Source organism: Callorhinus ursinus, unplaced genomic scaffold, assembly GCF_003265705.2.
Source record: "Callorhinus ursinus isolate GAN/ISIS: 27379988/994484 unplaced genomic scaffold, GSC_fseal_2.0 scaffold27, whole genome shotgun sequence".
NCBI lineage: Eukaryota > Metazoa > Chordata > Mammalia > Carnivora > Otariidae > Callorhinus > Callorhinus ursinus.
Window position 1 is genome coordinate 10,823,340 of NW_027397089.1, and position 17,174 is coordinate 10,840,513.

Sequence of the window (17,174 nt, forward strand, 5' to 3'; positions counted from 1 at the left end):
GCAGAGTGTGGTTAGGGATGCATCCCTGGCAGGCACACAGTGCAGGAAGAGCGATACTGGGGTGCAGCGAGGAGGGAACAAAATTTTTCTAGCTAAGCACCAGAAGGGAAGGGGAAAAGCAAAGTGACAGCTCCAAGAAGGAATGATAGCAAGCATAAAGGAATTTATATTCAAATATTTAAACATTCTTGAAAGGATGCTTGAACAGAAATTCCTTTTCTCTGCTCCCCATGTAGAAATGAGTTTAACACTCAGCCAGATGCTAATGCAAAGTGACTCAAGCTATTCCTCGCAAGCATAGCTAAATTGCCGTTATTTGTTAAGCGCATTGAATTCAGCTGTGGATACAGCAGTTGGTTGCATTCAGCGAGCATCTGTACCCTTTTTTTTTTTTTTTAATCCTCCAAAGCAGAGACAACTCTACCTATCTCCCCCCTCTCCTCCCCTGTGCTGGCTGGGAATTGTCAAGTGACAACCGACCAAATCCTTTTGGACAGGAAGCCTTCATCCTGACTTCTCTATACTTGCAAAACAGGCCTTGTGGTTGGATCAGGGAGCCCATTAAAAGCACTTTGATGGTATGGAAATTCATCTTCATGAAGCTCCTAGGCCCCTAAGCAGCATGCTGTTTAGCTGTGGTTACAGATCACTCATTCAGATCGGAGGGCAATAATTGTGCTGACGGCTTGTAAGGCAATGGAAGTACATAAAATAATCCTGGGCCCTCCACCATGGCACTGCGAGTTAATCTTCTCTAATACAGATCAGCTGTTGTTCTAACACATGACTTTATGCCGGCTCCAGTGACTCCGCTCGGCCTTTTGATTAAGTACCAGGAGTGGCGCCGTCTGCATTCACTTTACGCCATAGTTGTCCGTCGTGAGGGGACTTTATTTCCACGTCTCGTTCCTTCTCCACAATCAGCCTTTATGTTATTTCTCCGATTAGCACCTTCTCTATCTGTGTTGCAGGAGGGAGAGTTGCCTCTTGTCCAACAGCACTGCCTTCAATTTCCCCTTCTCCTTTCTAGCATTATAACTTTTCAGAAATCTGTTTTTGGAGTCATACCTGCCAAAGCCTGTTGGCCAATTAAGATGTCTCCATTCTCAAGAAGGCTGTCATCCCCATATCTCTTCACCATGCCCATTGGATGCAGTTGAATTAGGTCATCAACTACAGTCTTATATTTTCATGGGTTTTTAAGTGAAAATCTTAAAATATGGAATGAAACAGTTCCATTATTGTAATAATATGGCAGACTTCGGTAAGGTGTAAGTAAATCTTTTCAGCAGAAGGATCTGAATGACACCTTGATACCTGACAATGAAGGTGTGATTTTTGAAGCTCTCTGAGAAGCAGGTGTTAACTGTGGTTGCCTTTTCCTGTTGAACTAGCTTGGGTGCCATTTCTATAAGATTAATGATCTATGTGCAACTCATGGGTATGAGATAATGTCAAATTTATATCCTTTAACTGCTACCTATGACGGGCAGTATTGTGTACTTGAGATACTCTATTGAACAAGAAAATATGTCCCCTGCCTTTATAAAGTATATGGTTTAAATCAAATTATTATTTCAATTGTTAATCATGGCATCTTTATGTGTGTGAGCCTACCTGTAGGAAGTGAATAAAGGCCCCACCCATTTTGCTTAGCCTATCAAATCATTTCTATACCTGAGTTGACAAAGGTGGCTGCTTATTCTTTTTTTTTTAAGATTTTATTTATTTATTTAAGAGAGAGAGACAGAGCGAGAGAGGGAACACAAACAGGGGGAGTGGGAGAGGGAGAAGCAGGCTTCCCTGCAGAGCAGGGAGCCCGATGTGGGGCTCGATCCCAGGACCCTGAGATCATGACCCGAGCCCAAGGCAGATGCTTAACGACTGAGCCACCCAGGCACCCCGGTGGCTGCTTATTCTTCCACATAAAGTGACAGCATTATGTCTATTGTGTTGTTTTTCTCCTAATACCTACCTTTTTAATAGATTTTTATAATTGCCCAACTTTACCCATGGCCAGAGCATAGGTAGATCAGTAGTTGGTTTGAAATTTTGCTTCCGTTTGAAAGACATAAACAGAATATATGATAAATTTTTTGCACTCTATCATATCATTTGAATACCAAAAGAAGGGCATTTCTCTCACTAAAACAATACTCCCAACTTCCTAAACCCAGAAAGTATGTGAAGTGTAAGGAGTGGGCAGGGGGTGGGGGGCGCCAGGGGGCGGGGGAGGCATGGATAAAAAAAAAAAGAAACAGATAGAATCTGGGAGAAAGGAAAGGGGAAAAGAGGAGAAATCCAGCCTGGTGCTTACCACCGGCCTGAGAGGTGATAGCACGACCTGAAATTCCTACGTTGGAATCCTGCTGTGGAGATCTGTTTTCTTCAGTACACAAACCTCATACATGGTATTTTCTTCACATTTCAAATGACCAACTTGGTTGTCCCAGGCAGAAAGTCTTAATTCTGAAAAGCTGTAATTGGTAGTTAAAACAATTAGAGGTGTGAAGATGGGGACAAATGTTTTCTAGTAATATGCACCAAAACACATAATGAAAGTCATTTTTACTAAAACACATTTTAATTGAAGACTTCTAAAAGATTTCTCATTTTTTACTTTTCTTGGAAGTGCTTCAACATACCCAAAAACTGTGTATGTCAGGTTTCTTGGAAACTCTGGGACACAGTGTTATTTATAATTGTCATTTCAGGTTAATTATAGCCTGATTGCATATTCGGATAATGTTATCTTTTATCACATAGCTCTTCACAGATTCGTGTTATGGATGAATAAAAGAAAAATCTTCTCAGGTAGGGAGAATCAGAAAGACCCTCATACATTTAGTTTGTCAAAACCACCCACTTTGCTTCATTAATACCCAAGTGGCACCGTCTTGACCGTATGACCAACTGCATACTCAGGTTCTGACCGTATGTGTGAAGGTAGCCATAATTAATAGGAAATCATTCAGACCTCAGTTTTTGTCCTGATTCTACCAGGTAGTACTAATATAATAGAGACCCAGTGCACTTGACTAAAATGTGGTATTGACCAGAAGTTTCCTTGCTGCTTTCCCTCACTCCCAATGGAGTTATCCTTAGGGGAATGATGCCTATGCTGTAGTATTTGTTAGACATGTATATCATTACAAGGGTCAGGAAATCTAAATACAGTAGCTTCCACAGATAATGATTAATTTTTAGCACATAATGAAGTTCTGTAGGAGGCAGTTGGTGGCATTAGTTTATCAGCTCAGCGATATCAGGGTTAAAATCTCCAGGATTCTCTTAGCTTTTCCCTTAGGGTCATAAAACATTGCCGTACCTACAGCTATGCCACGAAGACAGGCCAATTTGGGAAGGAGAAGCAGTTTTCTCTTTGCTCTTTTCAGTCCTCTTTCACATAGAGATGTGTTCCGTTCCTTCTTCATTCACATGGGGGTGTTTCTTACGTTATTCACACAGAGATGTTTCACTGCACCCCTCAAGCAGACTTCCATAAACATCTCATTTGGGTAGAAATGGGTTGAGTGTGTACCTTTAAGACAATTACTGGCCAAAAGCAAGAGAAGCTGCCTTAAGTTGATCATGAATTACATTTGGGGACTGAATTAGAGACCTCAGCTTATCCTCCTGGAGATCAAGGGATATCTTAAGATCAGAGTATTTTGGCAGAGAAGAAAAGGACCAGAATGGCTATCGAATAGGAAAAGGCCATTGTGAGCCACAGCTGCGTGATAAAAATAATATCAAAGCTCTCAAATATTTTCTTCATGAAAACCTCGTGAAAGCATGAAAATATTTTCTTCATGAGACTGGTTTGTTTTGATTGTGTTAGATTTGTTGTCATCTATCTAACCACTTTAGTTCTTGGCACTATTATGTGTTCAGGGCCTTATACCTTGTCTGTAGTTCTTAAAGAAGTAAAGCGCACATAAGCATGCACACACCCCAACATTGCTTGGGTGACAGATTAAACCAATGAATGTGTGTTCTCTCACATGTTTCTACATGTTAAGGCCGACTTCTGTACTACTTTCATATAGAAAACAGATGTCACTCACAAACATAAACACGCAGATGCGTGCTTCTGTTTTTTACCATAGAGAATTCACCCACCAAGCAAACATTAATTGCCTACAGTGTACCTGAAATCTAAATCTCTACACATGCTATGAATTCCTCTATTACTGCAAGTAAGAATACCTGGCAAAATGCCTTACTTTTCCTTCTGAGGTTCAGTGAAAATTCATTGCAAATTTCCATAGAATAAGGGGGAAATTTAGAGAATCAGAGGTATATTTTAAACCGTAATTTATTCAACAATGATAACAGTCTCTCTTTTCACTTGTCAGTCATACTCCTAAGAAAGCCTTACCACCTACTATATAGACTCATTTGTAAACAGAAGTTAATATTTATCACTCTGCTGCTTGGACACTCTTCCACTACAACCTCCTCTTTTTCGGCTATTGTCAACCTCTTTCTTTCCCTTTAACAGAGTGCCAAACATGAAATGACAGTGACCAATGTTGACTTAATGTGGATGTTTAATAATGAAAAAAAGTGTGTCAGTCCTAGCATTAGTTACAAATGGCAGTAAGTGTATCGGATGGCAGCCCTGTAATAATTTTACATCCATCATTCTTTCCTGATGCTTCGCTGGCCATCTGATGGATGGGGCCAGCAGTTTTAACTCTTCAGAAACTGACACAGTGTATCTAGTTCAGCATTATCTAACACATGCTCCTTCCCTCCGATAAGGACAAGGCATGTGAGGAATTGTGAATTACAGGTTTTGCTTTGAAAAAGTGAATATGAAGGGATTCATGCCTCTGCATTCAGGGGAAGACACTACAATTAATTAATGATTTATGGATGGCTTTTGTAGATCTTGCCTTTAGCCAAAATGAATTCTAGAAGTCAAATTAGAACTAGATATTTCAGTAGTTAGAGGAAAAAAATTCATGAAGGAGGAAGGCATGTTAGGTAAATCCTTCCAGAGGAAGTGAGATAGATCCCTTGCCTCACCATGACAAAGCAGGAGCTTTTGGGGGTGGGGGCGTGGGGGGATGGCGCAGTTGTGTGTGAGCACTCGTGTGTGATTTTTAAAAAGCCCCCAAACTTTTAAGACTGCTGGTTGGAATTTGTCTAGGAAAAATTACAGTGACACAAATTATGAATATTTTTCTTTATAAAAGTGAGTATATATTATTTTTTGATTTCTACATTTACATATTAATTATTCCACTACTTTAAAAGACACACGCAAATCTGACGTTGAATCTTGCCTTTTTTTTATTGGAGCCTCTCTACTCTGAAAATTTATATAAAAGGGATAGGGAACTGCTTTCTAGGCAACTGATTATTAGGAAATCTAGACCAGCTTTTTATGTGCAAGTTGGCATTTGATCCTTAGGTTTTCTTCTCTTTTGTTTTTCATTCGTAAAACCTTCTTAATTCTGAGTGTCTTAGCTAGGGAACACTTCTTATGGGACAGGAAGGGAGAGGAAAACCCCTTAGTGAATATTATCAGCACAGAGCAGCCAGTTTTTAAAGACCATGACAAAAAGGCAAATAGGTATTATGTCATCATCCATCCATCACTCTAGATGTCAGCCTTTCAATAATTCCAATCGACATTCTCAACAGGCTGGTGCAAGTTAAAGGGGCTGTTTGTTTCTAGAAATTGAGTATGGGCTGTCTATAGCCTTTTGTTCCAGATGGTTTTCTTCTGTGTCTTTTCATTTCTTTCTTTTTCTTTCTTTTCTTTTTGGGGGTATTTAATTGAAATACATGCCGAGTTTGCAGACTGCAAAGATCAGAGCTGTTTTCGTCCAGCAGTGGTAACTATGCATTAAACATTTTGATTTGTTTGAGCTTGAAGTTTAGTCCTTTTTTGCCATTTGCTTCATGGAGTTTGTGTATATTTACAGCCTCTGCATTTAATGGCCACATGCCTTATTTTCACAGATGGCCAGTGGAAGACTTTTTCTTTCTCTTAGTATAGCGCGCTTTCAGTCTTGCTACATTTGTCACAGTGCCACTACTTGGAGCTAGCAAGTGCCCACGCTTGGTGGGGAGCAATTATGGTGTGAGTTTTTAAGGAGCTTTTTAAAGGTTTTTTTTTTTCCAGTAAACTTTTTATGGTTTAATTTTCAAGCCTAGAAAAGCTGTGCATGTTTTCAAACAGAGAGTCTTGTGTTCTTTGCATCATTCTGGTAGAGGGGTTAGTGCAGGATGGTCCAATAAAATGAGACACACAGGGCATGCCAAATTGGGCTTTCGGATAGACACCCACAGGCCTCTCTGATGATTGAAATTGTCTATTCATTTAAAGACACGAGGAGATGCTCACAATAGTATTCCTGAAAAAAGCAAGTTTGAAAACACCATGTAGAGAATGATCCAGATATTTTTAAAGTATAGTTCTCTGTTGCGTAGATAAAACACTAGAAGAAGAATATAGTGTAGTGATGCCAAGGTGATAGGGTTGTAACTTGGTACACAGGGGCCCACATTTCTGATTTTCCCAAATTTCCTATAAGTAAAGTAAGAATCACTTTTGCTGTTGGACCAGAAGTGTTCTCTTTAAAAACCTGATCTATTAAGAGTGGTCTTTCCTTCTCTTCTCTCTTGCTCCTATCTTCATTCCCAAGATCGAATAGCTGCCTTCAAGACAATTAAACAGTAAAGCACTGAAATAATTAGAGACATTTGTTTTTCAATTACCCTCTTATATTTACTAGATGTGTTGCATTCTCTATTGTCATTTATTGCAAACTACTTTACCAATATGGATTAAAATTATGAGGAAAATATTCTGAATTGCGCATGCATTTCAAAGGATCTCATTGAATCTCTTCAAGCCTACCACTTCTCTTTTTTTTTACAAATGAGAAAGACTTGCTTATGGGTCATAGGAATAATAACGGCTACTGCTATTTATTTTGTGCCTCGCCCTTTTCAAAGTGATTTCACATTAGCTTGCAACCTTGTACTGTAATATGAGCAGAATGGTATTCTATCTTTGTTTTAAAAATAAAAACGAGATTTGAGAAGATTGCAGGAATTCCAGTGGGAGATCAGTTTTTAAGCCAAGGTCTTGTGGCTTGGAGTTCAGTCTCTCTTCTAAAAGACCGTGCTGAAGAAGTTCGAGAAAGTATTCAGTGCCTGATGATTAGCTTGTGCTCCAGCATTGGTCATGTATATTAGTTAGTACAGTCTTGAGGCTTTATTACAGAAATCTCATTTAAGCAATCCCCATCTCCATAATATGTACATCGTTCTTCCCATTCTTTGTTTTTCCTGTATCTGTTCCCTTCCTAAGGTCTCTCTTCCTTCACCACGCACCACCAGCCTCTTCACTAAAGGATGAGCTAGGAAAACAAAAAGAACTCACTCCATCTTATTTGTTTTGCTTCTCGTAAGCAGTGCTGATAAAACATGTGAAGTTTTAGCTGTTGATTAAATTGAGATTCTAAATATCTTTTCTAATCTGTATTTTTCTCTCCCTTCCCTTAAAACAACCATGGATAATTGAAAAGTGAACTATAACTCCGATGTGCCTGTTTCTATTTGTCAGACCCAGCATTTGTGAACCAAGCCATGACTCTTTAAAATAGTCCAATTATATTTATTTAACTGAGTTGACTATTGGCTACTGAGGCTACGTTCATAAGAAAGCTAACAGTTTTATAGCTTTTATTCCATGAAAAGGAAAAATTAAAGAGAAAAATTCTATACATTTCTGTAACTCAATAACTGGGTTACCCATTGTTTATAGAACAATTATCATCAGACAATGTTCAAGTTTTGTGTTTACATCTGTGTAGCCCTCCCACCTACCGGACATCCTGCCTTGGTGGTGAATTCTATTGTTTTTCTTTGTTGGCCTCCTGTTTTTCTCACGTTAACCCTTTTGATTTAACTCAGTGCTCACAGTATGTCTATCTGCCCTGCTTTGAAATTTAACAAGGTCTTTTTTTAGACTTTGGTTGAATGCTGACCACATACACAAACATTTGAAAACTCAGGTCTTAGTTTTTTCTTCTCCTGCCTTCCCGTTTCCACATGTACACAGCGTAAGCAAAGGCCAGTGTTTTGCCTTGACGGTGTTCATGTGTGCCTTCTTTGTGACTGATTTGTTTTCTACGGATTCCTTTGAGTGGCTTTTTTGTGCATGAATCTTCCAGGCCTCAGTGACTTCTTCCTGTCCCTGGCAGTGGTTTTCTGTTTTAAGGACTAAATTAGTACTGTTGAATTTGGGCATATAACTAACTGTGTCTTTCACAAAGTACCTGAATCTGTGAATCTGATTGTTTCCGTGAATTTGGCAGTCTCTTCACAAAATATAATCTCAATAACCCTATGTTTCTTCTTCATAATTTGAAATCTCTCCCTTGACTTTAAGAAAATGATGGCAGAATTCTCAGTTACAAGTGGAGGGCCCTTAAGGTTTGAAACTTAAAAACTTTTGGGAAAACTGTCATTTATGATAGAGAAAATATGTATAGTTTTATATATTGGTCACAATTTTTTAGTTTTGTTTTAGGGAGTATCCAGTAAAGTAGGACATAGAATTGCAGTTTTGAAAGACAATGAAAAGGGCCTTGAATTTCCTCTTCAGTATTTTTAATATGTCAGACATAGGTAGTCCTATGTCCAGTACTCGAAAATCTCCAGAAAGGGGAAATTTTTTACATCTTGAGGCAGCTCATTTAATGGACAAACACCTCTGACTATTAGACAGTTCTTTGTGGTTCATTATATTTCACCTGATAACTTAAAGCCATCGGTCAGTGTTGTATCTGTTGACTGTATATAAGTAAGTTAATTCTTAAGATATTTAAAGACAGGTATTTTGTACCTGCTTTTCCCATCCCATTCAACTTTCTCTTTCAGGGTCCAATGTAACTTCTCCATCATGACAATAAGGATATTGATAGGAACATAATCCAAAGCTGAGTTAAGCCCAAAACATTATAACCATTGAGCATCCCTGGTCTGCATTCCAGTTCCTGTAGAAAAATAAACTAAGGTCATTATAATATTGTTTTTGTTAATGAATCCATACTGGCTTTTTGTTGTCACTACATCCTCTATTACGTGCTCTTAGCCAAAGTTTGTAACCATCAGCTCTGTCTTTTCTGGAACATACATTAAGTGCTCAGGTCATTGTTCCTCAAATTTCTCTCTTCTTTCATAAGTCAGAATTAATTGTCATTAACTTTCTAATATTTCTCCTACTTTAAATCAGTTCTTTAAAAATCATAGGAATTCATCAATGTTATCTACAAGTCATGCTACTATCTTGGATAATTATTCATCTGGATTAAGACTTGAATTCATAGAAACTGTGTTTCCTTCAAAACCATTCTGTCTATCTTCAACTTTACAATACTTTTTAAGAAAACTTGATCTGCCAGTACATTTCAATTTGACCAGATTGCCTAAGTTTCTAAGAAATTTAGATGAAATTATACTTCAGGAAACATTTCATGAAGGTGGCTACCAAATTTCATGAAAGGAAATTAAGCTGTGAACAAAATTATGTGTTCTAATTCATGATTTTCTCCACTAGAAGAATCTCTGGATATTGAAAAAGAAAACATCAAGATTAAATAAGGATGATTTTGTAGATGAGTAGACCAGAGGCCATTTATGGACCTTTCCAACCCCTTAGTTTCCATGTCTCTGTGACTGATCCTCTGATGGAAATATTCCTAAAGGATACCAGATTTCAGGGTACTAATGTGTCTGGAAATATCCCACTGGATACATTCACATTTGACCAGAGTAAAATTAGTGAATTATTTCTTCAACTTACATTCTTGTTAGTCTTGGAGGGAAGTGTGTGTGTGTGTGCCTGTGTGTGAGAGAAGAGAGAGAGAGAATGTATTTGTATATAATTTATATACAATTTACAAGAAAGCCTTTTCTCCCATTTGTGCTGTTAGATTATGTGGGTGGATGGTTATTTTTTAGAAAATGGCGTTCTCAGTAAGCAAGGGTGGAACCGAGAGGTTGAGGGGTGGACATATGCATTATTTCTTTGTATTTTACTTAAGCTGATGAGAAAAATCTCCAAATGATAAATCATTATGACATTATAAATAATCTTTCATCTTCTTTGGTGGTCTGTGAGGTTCACATAATTGGAGGGTTAAAAACCTTTTTGGTTTCATTCTTCCTCCCATGTCATTAGTATAGAAGTAGACCATAAAAAAAAAAGTGCAGCCAGAAGGGGTTTAACTGTTACTGAGTTAACATTTGACAGTCACACTCTATTCTGTCATTTCATGCATGTGCTTTTTATGAGTTTTATAGCTTTGTGAGCTTTATTTCAGGGATGTCCATTATGATAGCTGATCCACAGCCCATCTCTCTTTGTGTATGTGTGTCTGCTGGGGAGCAAAGCTCATCACATGTACAAATCCCAATTTCAAGGAGTAATAGAGGAACCATTTAGTCATGCATTGTTTAATTTGGGATTAGGTAACTAAGGAAATATCTACCTCCTCTAAAACAGAGTTTTTGTGTGTTTTTTGTTTTGTTTTGTTTTTGACTGTTCTATGAAATAACACAGGATATTCGTTTGAGCCTCTATAAACAGCGAATTTTTAGTTATTTTCTGGATAAATTGAAGTAATGGAATAGGAAAAGTTTTCAATTTGTTCATCATGTCTGAAAATCAAATAGAAAATAAAAAAGATTAAATACATTATTTTAGATGATAGACAAGAGGAATGAAAAAAATCTCAGCAATTTTTAGAGTTGTTAACAAAATTCTCCTTTTGAATGCATATTTGTCCACTACTCTAGCCAGGGAAAATAAAAGGTCATAACCATGGCAAGTTACTTAATACTGTTATTGAACTGACTATTCCTGTAATTCATATATGTTAGGAAGAATCTTTATTTTTTCAATTTCCTTCATTGACCTCTTTCCCTAATATTAAAAGCACAGATATCTTAATTTTTTAAGCTGATGAGAATCTATCATTATATTTAAACCCCATTTTACAAATTAGGATTCTGGGACTCAGAGAGGAGAATTGATTTGTCTAAAGTAATATACACAGCAGAGTTAGGTTAAGAAGTAATGTTTTTGGATCCCCAAGCCCATTATTTTCTGTATGGGTCATTTCCTATATTTTCAAATATGTCCTCTTCCCATTAATCCCTATGGTCTTTTGCCATTCAGAATGTACAGATCTTTCCTGACTACTTCTAATCAACTCATTGCTTACATCTCTAGATATTTCTTGGCTTTCCTTGTTGATTCCCACCATAGCCTGGTGTCATGCACGAACAGTACATGTGTTGTTTTCTACTAAGCAAGTCAATTGAATGAGCCCCAGAGCCCAAGACCAGCTGCTAAATTGCCTAAGTGAATATTAGCACAGTAATAATACTTCTTTAAATGCTGGGTTTAGAATCATTTATTTGATCCAAAAAAAAAAACACTATATGATCTAAAACTTTATTTTCTTCTGTAGATGAGATACAATTCATTTGGATCCTTGCTCAAGTCAACATAGGATCACAAGATTTTTCAAGTAAAAATAGACTTTACCTTGATCTCAGTAAACCTACAGTATTGTATAAGATTTGATTAGCCAGGTAGGAATCATCTTTCCAAAGGAAATCTTATTGTTATCCAATTGCTAATTTGTATTCAAGAGAGAAAGCATACAGGTCATCTTGTTTGATCCTTATTGTAAATTCTCAAGACTCTTTCATTTTGACTACTTGGTAGTAATTAATATGCTTGTACCCTCTACTCTGCGATTACTCAGAGCATTTCAGAATTTTAGCAAGTATTTCTTTAAATGTGTTTATTTTTCTTTAATTTTTGCTTTATTTCTGATAGAAAAAAGGTAGATGAGAGAAAACCAGTGAATCTTGTCAGTTTCAGACCAACATTTGGATAGTATTGAAGGGCAGTAAAGTAGAAGTGCTGTACTGGATTTTTATTCAAGAACACTGATCTTAAAGTAGGGGCATGAGGTGTTCTTTTTCTGTACAAATTCTTGACTAATGTGTTTTTTATTAGAGCCAGATGGGACTAAGAGTCTAAACTTTGGTAAAAATTATCACTTGTGCCCATCAGCATTTTTTTCTGCTCCCCCAAACTCAATTTCTTGTTTCCCATTTTCAGCATCTTCCCATTTACCCCCTTTCTACCTGATATCAAACTGCACTCGGTTTATGTCAGCTAGCTCTGTTTGTTAATTAAGAGAGGGGAAGAGTGGGGGGAGGGGTAGAGAAAGAGGGAGAGAGACAATATCAAGCAGGCTCCACACCCAGGGCAGAGCCCTATGCAGGGCTCGATCTCACAACCCTGAGATCATGACCTAAGCCAAAATCAGGAGTCAGACACTTAATCCACTGAACCACCCAGGCAACCTCAGCTGCCTCTATTTAGGAAAGATTAATTTAATTATAGGAACCTTGGGAATCAAAATATTACCTTATTGAGCTATGTTGGCACATTTGAAAAGAGGCTTTTAGAAAGGGAAAGATTTAATCCAGGGAACAGAATCTTAAATGGTTGAATTTTAGACATGATAGTGCATAGATGGACTTTCTGGGGACAGGGACAGCCAGGGATGCTGGAATTGGAAGGAGTGGGGTCAGAGGGATCTTCTCAAGGCACCAGCATTTGTGCTTTATAACATATGGCTGATTCTTTCTCCTCCTATATACCTATAGATTGAATTTAAACTTTTGAGAACTATTCTTAAATTCAACTCATTCTTCTGATGTTTCAGCATATTATCTAGACAACTATCCACATAAAGATTTATATATACTCCATACATAAGAACTAAATATTTGGGACACCTGGGTGGATCCTGGGTGGCTCAGTTGGTTAAGCATCTGCTTTCAGCTCAGGTCATGATACGGAGTCCCGGGATCGAGCCCCACACTGGGTTCCCTGCTCAGTGGGAGACTGCTTCTCTCTCTGTGCCTCCCCCTGCTTGTGTTCTCTCCATCTCTCTCTCTCTGAGATAAATGACTATAATATTAAAATTTTACAAAAGTACTAAAAATAAATTTTTATTTACTATAGGATCAATTTTCATGTGAAATTCTATGGCAATTATTTGCCATGGAACCATTGTGTTTTAATATACCATATATTTACTATAGAACCACTTAGGTTTTAGTATAGCCCCCTTACCTCAATTCCTTTAAGTCTTCTGAATTTCTTGTCGGCAAGGGTTTTTAAAATGTGCCAATGTTACCGTTTTGATTTACATGCTGTTGTAAGGTGTTTTAATTAAAGGCACACCACACATTCTCTAATTCCTCCAGTCACATCTCATTTCCCTGTTCACATGTCTGAGAATCAGCTATGCAAAAAGTCACAAAAACAATGCAGCTTACCCTGTTGACTTCCACTATCTCGCACGGACATGTTCTTGGGAAGTATTATACATTACATTTTGGGTAGCTAATTAAATAATTTTATTATATTGTATACTTTAGGGAATAGATGATTAGAGGTCACTTACTGTAAAAACTGTTGGTTAGTTTCCTGCCCATTATTTGCTAATTTTAGCTCTTGGTAAGATGGCACAAGATTCATACAGCTGAACTCAGAACCTTAGAAGTCACTCAACATTTCGTCCTTTTTCTACTCCAATTGCCTTCATTTTGCTTTTTCTTCTTAAAAGAATTTGCTTCAGAATGGAAAACTCTTTCTAAAATATGTAGGATTTATTGCCCTATCCACCATTAAATCAAAACCTGAGAGGCAATCCATGCTTAGTACATTCATTCCCCAAAGATAGTACAGTAAAGTCTTCATTGACTGGAGATGATCAGATCATGTTGATGGAGTGTGTGTGTGTGTGTGTGTGTGTGTGTGTGTGTGTGTGTGTTTAATGTAACTGTCTTCTATTTTAACAGCTACATTTACTATAAAGAGAGTCTGTTAAGCTGGTGTCCTTGGTGCTCCTGTTCTTAGCTGAATATATACAACAGACTCTCAGCAAAAGAAATCCAGAGCATATAAAGCCCCAGAAAATACCAATTTCTCACAAACTAATTGGATCAGTTTCTACATTTTTAAATATATAATTTATTTCAACTTAGTACTATATTATCCTATAGAACTCGAGTTGATATCAACTATTTTGTTTCCAATTTCCCTGCTATGTTTTATACTAATGGACAATTAAATACTTTTTCTACTAAATCATGTAGAGAATTTGATGAATAGGAGTTCCAAGGCCACTAAACTTAGAGAATTTTTTGTTTAGTATGTACAATTGTAATACTGTCAGAGATTTTGTAGAGATAAAGCATATACTATATTAAGAATATCAATTCCCTAATGGTTCTTGGTGGGAACATTAGTTGGACCCCTTTACCTGTAATACAATTATTTTAAGTAGTTAATTATTTTCTGTGAACATTTCATTATGTCAATAGCTATCCCACAGTATATGTGGTTCATTTGTACAGTTCATGATGGTGTTTCTCAGAAAATGAAGTAAATAATTATAAAGAAACCTGAGCAAATTTTATGAAATCCGATAGATGCTTTTCTTAAAACTGTTTTGGAACCAAGTCATCCTCACAGCAGTGATGGAAAGTGCCAGAAAAAGTTGTAAACCTTCCATTGTATGCTTTTTCTTTTCGTAAAATCACCCAATTACTTAATTGGAAGTAGTTTAATATCTTATACGGTTTAGATTGAGCGTTATATATTTTCCTTGAAAATAATTGTTTGTAATGCCATGTTCTCCATGAATTCAAATCATGCACTGCATGCTTTTAAATGACTTGATGTCTTTGCAGATCTAATTTTGGTGTATTTGTATCTCAAATAATTCGCCAACTCAATATTTTGGCTTAGCAATCCAAATCAAATTGTGGTCCAAGTAGCAGGCACTCACATCGAATGTACAGAGACTTGACAAGCAATTAGCAATGAATATTTAAACGTCTTCATTACCCTTGCATGAGGAATGCAGATGGCATTTAGGGAGATGGCAACCAGAGGGCACTACTGTGAATTATGTTTCTATCAGTTGGTCACCTGACTATTGGAAGACTTTCTCTGGGCCCCATGCCACTCCTATACTTCTACTGTCTGGCTAAAAATAAAGGCATTCCAAATGTTGTAAAACAGGTTGCTTTTATGAAATTTCTCAGCACATTTTATGATTTGGGAAGATTGTCTCCAAGGATCCCTGCACATACCCCTGAGGCATACCAAACCCAAATGCCAAGACTGTATAGGGGATTCTAAGAATCAGAGTTCCTTCAAAAACCCTGCTGATCATTTGATGATCAATTACTTCAGCATAATGTGCTGAATGTGCAAAGGTGAATAAATCAACGTTCTGTCCCTCCCAGAAGCTAATGTATTATATATGGCCCAAGAAAAAAATGTCTTTGAATAATTATAATTTCCAGATTGAGCTCTCATTATAAATTTCTTTTTTTAAGGAAAAAACAACACTGGAGAGTCTGACTCAGCAACTGGCAGTTAAGCAGAATGAAGAAGGAAAATTTAGCCATGCCATGATGGATTTCAATATGAGTGGAGATTCTGATGGTTTGTGAAAATTGTTCATGTATATTCTGATAGTGTACAGACGTGTCTATTTAGTGCCAGTTAAAACTACCAAAAAGTCTATAAGATAGCCACATTATACCTGGTCATTATAATAAGAGCTCACATGTACTGAGCAGTTCCCATGTGCCAAGCAATCTGCTGAGGGCTTTGCATAAATCATCTCATTAATTTCTAGCACAACCTGTGAGATAAATACTATTACAAATGAAGTATTTGTAATATTTGGCCCTGGGAATTTTGAATCATTTTTCTCCAAGATAACAGGGCTGTGATTACCAGAGGCAGGTCTTGGATTCAAGATGGCATGATTCTGAAGCAAATACTCCCAGTCACTGCCAGACTTTTCTCTCACTTCCCTATTTCTTGTACCCAAAGCAAACTACTCAGAAACTTGTGTCTACAAGCTCATTTTCAAGTTTTCATTTGTCAAACTCTGACCAGAATACAAGGCTAAGCGGACATTTTCAGGAGACACACGTGTGTGTGTGTGTGTGTGCGCATGTATGTTTGCACTTTGGAACCCTTCACTCTTATACTGTTTACCGTTCAGTCAAGTGTCCTCCCTCCCCTTTAGAACCCAACTGGAACACCAGCTGCCCAACCTCATGCTTTCTTCACGTGCCTCGAGATTTCTGTTGTCTGTATCATCTCTGAACATTTTAAACATCCCCAGTGACAACTAATTAAATTGACACTAATTTTCATAGCACAGCAAACAGAGAAAAAGAAGAAAGTGCTATTTGTCTTACCTTGAGCTGCAGCTGGGAACCTCCCTCCCGTATCAAGTGCCATATATGCATTTTGAGAACACTGTCCTCAAATTTGTTACTATGGGAGAGAAAGTCCCCTGCATATAGAAAAGGCTGCACCAGAGCAAACCATTAGAAAGCATACTTTAGGACCGAGGAGATGGCCTTGAGTTCCCCAAAATACGTAGTTGTCTACTCTGTGCCTTGGGCCAATTCTACTTTTAAGTGCAGTTCTACCCTAGCCAAGAGACTAGCCAAACTTGAGCATGTAGCCAGATAATTTTATCGGAACTGAATTTTATTCAGTTGGCTATCCAACCAAAGTCAGTGTTTTCCTGGCCTTTGGGATCCAAACGTTTCCTTCTCTTTTCTACATCACTTGGCTAAGATAAACGTGGTCTAAGTACATATAAAGAGCTTGTTTAGCTTTGGTGAAGTTGCATAATGTTCATTTTATTGCTTATGTTGCTGTAAGGTGTAAGAACAGGAAAAAGCAGATGTGCAAATGATCATTTGCTGGTTACAAACCCATTTCAGCAAGATGTTGCCATATATTAGCACTCATTTTTGTCAATAAAAAGACAATTACTGGTAATAACACATTTCATAAATTTTAAGTTGTATTAGCATGATAAAATATATCCATAGTAATCAGCATTAAAACATCAAAACTTTGTTGCTGTTATTTGTTAAAGTCAGTCATGCTTGTATGCAAAACATTTTCCAATCTTCATCAGACCAAAGAGCATACTATGAGTGAGAAATAATGAGAAACTCCACCACCAGGTATGCTGTGTTTCTGTTTGCTGCTCTAGAGGTCTTCA

General features: G+C 37.4%; 1 protein-coding gene across 9 annotated transcripts in view; it reads left to right on the top strand.

Moving 5' to 3' along the window:
- The window catches only part of SOX5 (SRY-box transcription factor 5), a 1,011,837-nt gene that overhangs the window by 980,611 nt on the left and 14,052 nt on the right, over positions 1–17,174 (top strand). For all 9 annotated transcript variants that reach the window (XM_073877852.1, XM_073877855.1, XM_073877854.1 and 6 more), the window contains one exon: positions 15,472–15,580. In XM_073877852.1, the coding sequence (XP_073733953.1) occupies positions 15,472–15,580 (109 nt within the window). The remainder of the gene's footprint in view (positions 1–15,471; positions 15,581–17,174) is intronic.